Below are 7966 nucleotides of genomic sequence, written 5' to 3'. Positions count from 1 at the left end.
CTTTGATATAATTAAGTCTGTGATCGACTGGGTGTTGTTGGCGTAGTTTTTGACTAACTAAGAAAAGCAAAAATGACCCATTTTTGGGGTAAAACTTCGGACCCGAATTTCGCAAAACAAATTTCAGCACAAATTCTAAGCAAGTTTTGCCCTATAAGTTTTCAACTAAATTCAACCCAATTTGAAAAAAATGCGTTTAAATTTCAAGTTTAACGCGTTTTGTCCGGTTAATTTAAATCAACACTGTATTGTCCAAGAATTAAACAGTTATTGAACGTTGTAAAGAAACGGTCTTTGCAATTTATATGGGCAGGTGGGGTGCCGGGCATCAAGTCGACGGGACTTCAAGCCGAATAGTTCCTTATAAACTCGGGAAATATGATTAATTTGAAAACTTTTTTGAAGAATTTCTGAACTTCATGATCGTTCTTCACAAGTTATTGGCGTTTTCATAAAATTTAAGCCTCCAAATGACTTTTCGGAAAGTTGAAAACAAAACATGGTTGAAGGAATTTTTCATGTTTATAATTTATGCATTTCAAAAACCGGCTGATGTTATTAACGGATGCCAATCACAAGCGGTACATTGTCATGAATAACGTTTATTATGGACTAAACTTGCCAAAATTTTTGAAAAATAACGTTTTACAGATGATAAAATAGTAATTTGAGGTGCTTGTAAAGTTTTATTTTCGGCTTGAAGTCCCTTCGGCTTGAAGTCCCGTCGGCTTGTTGTCCTAGATCCGAGCAGGTGTACTTACAATATCCATGGAAAAAAAAAATAAATTTTATTTCTTGTACAAACTATTGTAGTTAGTTTTCAGTTTGTAACCAGATGGATCCTCGGCTCTGTCTTTCTCTCTCCGTTCGAACTCTTTTTTGGCATCAACGCTCACTTGGCCTAATGGTGAACATAAATGTGCAAGTCGGGTCAAGAGTTAAGAAGATATTATATTCACGAGGGTATGACATCAAACGTTCGACATCAAATGTTCAGTTCTTTATGATGAATTGCTGTTAAGTCCTCCTAATTGCTTACGAACTACCCACAATTTTTTGTTTAGTTTTCTAGTATATGGGGGCTAAAATTAAAATGAAAATTGTTCAGATATTTGACAAATTTAGTTCAATTAGGCAGTTTCTTCTTCAGTGTTCACTTTTGGAACCAGTAATTAACTTCATCCACTATAAAAAACAAACTCAACAATTAAGCATACACGAATTTTATGCCGTGTTACGAATATCCCTCCGTTTACAAAAGGGTGAGGGATGAATATTTCAAAGATTAACTTTTTCCTTTTTCTCCGGAATTATCTTCGGTAAAGCAAAAAAATTGCCTTTTTCAGCGCTTGTTAAATAGAGTAATTAAAAAATTTTGGCTAAATAACAAAATTGACTAGCCTGTTATTTCGGATAATTCGTTTACGTATCTCGTCTGAAAATCTATCTTTTCCATATTCTCAACCAACTTTTCTGCTTCCGTTTGTCTTTCCGTTATTTCAGCTAGCATTTCAGCTTTAGATGGAATTTTGACCTCACCTGAAACAATTTGACATCTGTTCAACTCTAAACCTCTAACCGGCTACCTTAAATCGAAATTCTTAAGTTCTAAGTGAATTGACAAAATTTGCGTGTTGTCGTTTTCCTTCAAGTTGAATTCATTTCTGAATTCGAAAAGCGAGTTGTCTTGAGTTTTGCCAGTTGTCTTTTGTTACCAGTTGGCTTTTGTAACTACTAATCGCGGTACCCATAACATGAGAACTCGCAACAAAGGACAACTCGAATTATACTCACCGCCGCAGTCGCTCCAACGTGCTGCGAGCTGCTAACAAAGAGTAGAAAGGACTTTAAAAAATTTGGGCCGGTTAAAAAGTTACACAAATCATCAGAAGTTGGAAAAAAACTAGGTGAAAATTCTACTGTGTGATACAAATAAGGAGCGAAAAGGCTGCATGAGGTTATTATGGACACAACTTACCACTGATAATTTTGGCGCAAAGGTGTCCTTGCAGCCAGAACATTGTTAATGTGTAGAACTGGTCTTGCATTCCAATATAGAGTAGTTTAGGGTTGTCTGGAAACACTACTTGTTTGTAGAGAGGCGGAGCCATTCTCTGTTTTGTCTCCAGCTTCAGACTATCCTCCATAAAAGGAAATTTGAACAAGTATCCCGTGCAGTAAATAATGACGTCATAATTGCTCTGAGATCCGTCGGCGAAACTGAAAAAATATTTCATAATATACTTGCGACTTTAACCAACCATCGCTTAAAACAACATCAGGTCAGGTTGGGGAGTTCATCTTCTCTTCCCCTCAAGAATTCAACTCCCAGCCTACGTAAAATGTCCCCGTTGGCTACTATTTTGCAACTTCTATATTTGTTATAACAATCCTAGTCTTGTTTTTTCTTCTGTTTTTATAGTCTTATTTTTTTTTCTGCTACATGTGATCAAAATATTTTATTGAAAAATTAGATTTAGACATATTCGACAGTCATAGCAGGACATGCACATTGGAAAACATTTTTTCATAGAAAAGTGATTAAAAACAAAAAACAAAAAAAACCAAATAATCCAAAAAATTTCAAAATTTTTTCAAATTTTTTGTATTTTTTCGAAATTTTTGATTCCCAAAATACAGCTAAAAAACTCCAAACACTAATTTAAAACTCGGTCAAAACTAAAATGAGGCACAAATAAACTATCGCAAACGTCTTAAATTAAGCACAAACAGGCCTGCTCGCTCGCTTTATTCGCTTGCAATTAGACCAAAAATCAAAAATTTTAAACAGGTTTTTCGCAATACATAGTTGAACGAGCTGTTAATGATATATCACTGATTTTGCGTGGAAACATCAGATACCTTTACCATACCTGATTTTGCGTGGAAAAACAAACAAAACCGAAAACTAATTTTGCATGAAAAAAAAAACAACCACAAAAAACACACCCGAATATAAAATTCCTCTCCATTTCAATTTTCGGAACAAAAACTTCACCGAAATTTTTGCAGAATGTTTTTAAATTTTTAGAATATTTGATTCCCAAGATGGAGCAAAAGTTTTCGAAAACTAATTTTACTGGAGTAAAACTAAGTTTTCAGGTCTTTAATGAAACTTTTATGGCCTTTGCTTCTAAAAAAAAGTCTTGCTTGCTTTTTATCTCGATATAGACTAGTCTAAAAAAACTTCAAAACGATTTTTCTTAACACAGAGTATTTTTTTCGAAATGTTTTAAAGTCAATCGAATCACAACTGAAAGGGCCATAATATAATAAAACACCAATTCTGATGCTTATTTGTGGTACCTGACGTTCTCTATTTTCAATAGGCGGAATAAAAAAAACAAAAAATGAGAAAAAAAAAGAGTTTGGGCTGTCAAGCTTACACTGCAATCAAAACACTGCTTACTCTAACAAGTTTTTTTAGAAATTCTAATGGGCTAAACAAAAAAAAAACAAAATAAGTTTTCTTTGCACTCGATTTTTGTGGAATTAATTTCTATCTCACTTAACCAAATTTAGACTGGCAACCTATATTTAGCCATCGAAAAATGGAAAACCGTTTTTAGAATTAAAATGTTTTCAAATTTAGTTTTTCTGAAAAAAAGGTACCTGTATCAGTTTATTTAAAACAAGAAAACTTTGTGAGCGCTTTCTTTTCAAAATCAACCGAAGCATGCAGTACCTGCAATACCCAATTTGAAGAGCAGCAGTAAAAAACGGTGTTTTTCAAGTTTCAGACTTCAGAGTTTTTCAAAAAATTGATCTGGTTGAAATTTGTGTAAGCTTACGCTACCTTCCGATGTTATATACGTTTATTCATTACTCACGAACCACTATGATCAGATTAAAAAGTCACAAAATGGGTTTTATTCATCTATTATGTGCACAATTTACTGATAGTAAATAGTGGAAATCCCTATTTGTAAAGCTCATAAGAAATGTGCCGGTAAAAGTTTGTTGTTACCTCAACCCAAAGCATAACTTATTGTTACCTAACTCAAATTTTAAAAAAGCTTTAAGAAATAATGAAGTTATGAATCGGCATATAAGCGTTGAGTGCACCATGTTTTAGAGATATAGCGGAGGTTTCTTAAAAGAAATTTCAATTAAAAATTTATATTACTTTTATTTTTTTTCCAAGTGAAGAGTAAAATACATGTTAAGTTTTTTCGGGAAAGGAGATTCGAATGCGAGGAGAGGAAAAGAGCCCTTATATTACTCACTGAACAGTACTGCCATGAATGTGTGTGAGTATGGCCCTCTGATCTATGCCCTGAGGCCATGTGTTCCCTACTGGCTGTGTCCTGTAGCATATGGTCACTCTCTCCGCTCCTGCCTCTATCGTTTGCAGGGCTATGTCTTCTGCTGAATAGGATCCACCCACCACCAACACTTGCTGCCCTGTCATTTTTATACATATTTAAATAGATATATAGTGAGCAGAAGCGGGCCCTGGGTCGAAGGGAGCTGAAGGGGGACTCCGTAGATCACAAAACTTTTCAATCATATTTTTCTAAAATTCTTCGGATTTTTTAAATTATTCCTCCTACCTCCAGGGTAATTATTGAAGAATTTCCGCCCCAATTCAAAGAATTAAGTTCGCGTTTAGGCACATCAAGTCTACTTTTATAGAACTCCCCTTATTTTTTGATAGGGGAAGAATAATAAGGAAGAACCAATCTTACAAATCCTGAGTTAACCTTTTTGTTTCTAACGTTTTTCATTCAAATCGAAATCTCGAACCTTTGTATCTTCTCGCTTCCAAAAACTGCTTGGAATGAATCACTTTTCCCTTGAACGTTTCCTGTCCTGGATATCGAACATAATTGGGGTAGTTGAAATGTCCAGTCGCAACTATGACGTAATCGAACGGGTCCTCCTCTCTTTCCTTTGATGTCTGCAAGTCTTTCACCGTCACTATGAACTTTTCTGACCCTTTGTCGAACCTCACGTGTTGAACCCATGTTTTGAAGTGGATGTACTGATTCAATTTAAATTGGTGCACGAATCCTTTCAAGTAATTAAGCACATAGTCTTGAGTAGGAAAACTGAGGAAAAGTGATAAGATACTACTTTTTTCTTCAAATTTTAGGGTAACCAGCAGGTGAAAAATAACAACTTTTTACAAAAATTAAAACTCAATAGATTGTTAGGACCTCCAAAAAGGCGGTACCTCCAGATACCACAAACAGACTACAGATGGTGTCAATGATATGTGTATCTATATTGAAGCCATTTCAGGCGTGGTTTGTGAATTTACTACGCGGAAAACTTTTTATGCGAGTGTCGAGAAAAAAGAGTCTGAATGTTTTTGGATTGAATTGGATTGGAGGTCTTTTTCCAGAGCCATAATTCATTTTTTATATATTTTGCTTTAGAAAAAACTAATGTACACATCACCAGCTAGTTTTGTACATAGAACATATATTTTTGTGAAAACATCTGATACGCCCCTAAAGATCAATACTTTATAATTGTTTTCATTTTCACCTTTTGTCAAACGCTATGGTGTGGAACGGTAAAAATTTGTGGACCAAAAGAAGACGAGATCTACAATTTACACTTTTCTTCTAATTAAAAACAATCCCTTTTGCCTACGTTTGTATCATATCACCACCTGGGATGGCCCGAGAGTTCTGGCCCGTCTTCGGGAAACAGGAACTCGGGTATCTCTATGGTCGGTTTGGGAGCATTCGTGACCAGGTTCTCATACATGCTCGAATGCACTTCAAGGCCGTCTTCTTCAATTCCCTCTCGACCTCTGATAAAAGCTAATGCTAAACTTACTCGGACATGTCGATTGCGTAACCCGAAAAAAACAAGATCAAAGCATAAAAACAAATGCTCATCAGATCGCATAGAGTAAAATATAATAAAAAAGGCGATACTGAATCATAATATCAAAAATTGTTTCAAAAAAATTTGCACTAACACAGATTTTGGTCCGCGACTCTTGCATTTAACCGAGTACTGTCTTGCCAACGCACACCAACAGTACCCCCGGGGTACTGCGGATTTTCTGCTGGTAAGCTGGTAAAGTTTTTAAAACTTTCATTAAAAAAACTACTAAATTCTCCTTTTTTCACATTTTTTTTCGAAATTCTTCCCTCATGAAATTACAAAGTAGTATATTTCTTATGTCTCAACGTATTAATCAGACCAAATAGCAACAGTATAAAATTATTGAAAGACAGCAGGTTTGCAAGCATTCAGTGTCTCCTATGCTGACTGATTCTCTAATTTTAGGATAATATTTCGAATACTAAAGTCTTATAACATCGAATATAATTTTACTTAACATGCGGTCCCTTTGTCACGAGGGGTTCCTAGTCTTTCTGCAGCCTCACTTATTGAAAACAGCTTACTTGAAGTTCCATATGCCCCCTATAGAGTCGTATCTCTCGTAGCAGGTCACGTGCACTTTTCTGCCCCCTATCACACTCTGCAGTGCCCGGAGAGTGTTCAGACCACTGGGTCCCGCCCCAACCACACACACTCGACACCTCAAGTGACCCCTCGTACCACTTCCCTCCCCTGCCATTTTACACGCAGAAGTATAGATAAATTGCTAATAGAACGAATATTTTTTTATGTTTGTATCAACCGCTTGTAAATATCTATCACCTGAAGAAGTAGTATAAATGTTACAGAAAATAATATAACTTCATATCAAGTTGTGTCTCATTATTTTTCCGCCAGTTTCTGGCTAACAAAGAATTTTGAGAGTAAAAAGAATTTAATATAAACAATAAGATTCCGTGTTCGAGACGTTGCTCTTTTTGATAAGAGCACGAGGATTTATTTTTGCATGAGTTTTATCAAGTTCTTAGAATGTAGTGTTCTGTGTTACCTCTCAGAAGCAAAAATGTAATTTGAAATTGGCTACTGCAGCAGACCCATTTTAGCGAGTAAAATAAAAGATCGCAATGTTAAATTGTACGAAAAGTAAATTGTACGAACAGAAGTATATATAATTCAAAAAATACGCCGATGACGTGACTAAAACTTCAACGGCGTGTAACCACTGATTTAAGAAAAAACTTTATTATAGAAGCAATAACTGGCAACTTGTCTGCTTATTGATCTGTGCTGTTCAAAAATATTAATAATACGGCTAACTGACCACCATTGTGGTCTGAAAAAAAAACGGTCTAATCGCAATAGCTTTTTGTTTCATTTTTAGTGATCATTATAAAGTGTCGCTGTGCCAAAATGAAAATGCGGGTCTAGCATTGACCCATTATACGCTTATGAACAGGCAAAGTATCTAGCGACTGACACCAAAATTTTGCCGACGAATCCTCCTGGACCAAAAAATTGCTCAACGCTTGGCATGCTACAGGATCGCAAGTTTGAACGACTTTTCGGAAAGAGTAAAAACAGACAAACCAACACTTTGTGTGCTGATTATGACCCGAATGAGAGCGTCGCGCACTCTAGAGTTATTGTTGAAATACTTACTATTTGTTTAAAACATATTTGCGATATTTTTTTACTCAAAAACAAACAAAATTTTAAAGTGAATTATTAAAACTTTACTTGAGCTTTAGCCTACTTGAGCTTACTTGAGTATGCAGGCGCCACGAAGAGTGAGTTTCTATAAATAAAATAGGTTGAATAGCCTAAAATAGGTCCAAAATGGCAAGCAGATAGCTTCGGCTTGCGTCTGTATTGTTAAGCTGTCGCAGTATAAATCTCTATGGCAAATAACTTTTGGCGTCTCCTAGAATCAGCTACAGTTCAATTTGCCATAGAGGTTTATACTGCGACAACTTAATAACACAGACGCTAGCCGAAGCTAGCTGCTTGGCATTTTGGACCTACTTTAGGCTATTTGACCTCATTACTATTTTATTTATAGAAATTCCTTGGTGGCGCCTGCGTACTCGAAAGCTCAAATAGAAGTTTTAATAATTCACTTTAAAATTTTGTTTGTTTTTGAGTAAAAAAATATAGCAAATAT

General features: G+C 35.4%; 1 protein-coding gene across 1 annotated transcript; it reads right to left on the bottom strand.

Moving 5' to 3' along the window:
• Window positions 1-788: 788 nt before the first annotated feature.
• Window positions 789-7121, bottom strand: LOC134844933 (trimethylamine monooxygenase-like). Its single transcript, XM_063861759.1, has 7 exons — window positions 6369-7121; window positions 5621-5764; window positions 4747-5051; window positions 4227-4404; window positions 1979-2220; window positions 1402-1539; window positions 789-901 (listed from the first exon to the last, which is right to left on the bottom strand). The coding sequence occupies exons 1-7, from the start codon at window positions 6542-6544 to the stop codon at window positions 789-791; spliced, it is 1296 nt and encodes a 431-aa protein (XP_063717829.1). The 5' UTR covers window positions 6545-7121.
• Window positions 7122-7966: the final 845 nt, after the last annotated feature.

The sequence above is a fragment of the Symsagittifera roscoffensis genome, chromosome 4 (genome assembly GCF_963678635.1).
Source record: "Symsagittifera roscoffensis chromosome 4, txSymRosc1.1, whole genome shotgun sequence".
NCBI lineage: Eukaryota > Metazoa > Xenacoelomorpha > Acoela > Convolutidae > Symsagittifera > Symsagittifera roscoffensis.
Note: the sequence above shows the minus strand (reverse complement) of the source record. Positions and strands in the feature narration are given on the sequence as shown.

What these genes read in the sequence shown, in the direction of transcription:
- LOC134844933 (XM_063861759.1), bottom strand. Translation starts at nt 6,544, where the DNA reads ATGGCAGGGGAGGGAAGTGGTACGAGGGGTCACTTGAGGTGTCGAGTG. An exon ending in GAACTCTCGGGCCATCCCAG is followed by an intron (nt 5,052 to 5,620) that starts GTGGTGATATGA and finishes ACTTTTCCTCAG; the next exon opens with TTTTCCTACTCAAGACTATG. An exon ending in TTGCGCCAAAATTATCAGTG is followed by an intron (nt 1,540 to 1,978) that starts GTAAGTTGTGTC and finishes AAATTGTTTCAG; the next exon opens with GTGAGGTCAAAATTCCATCT.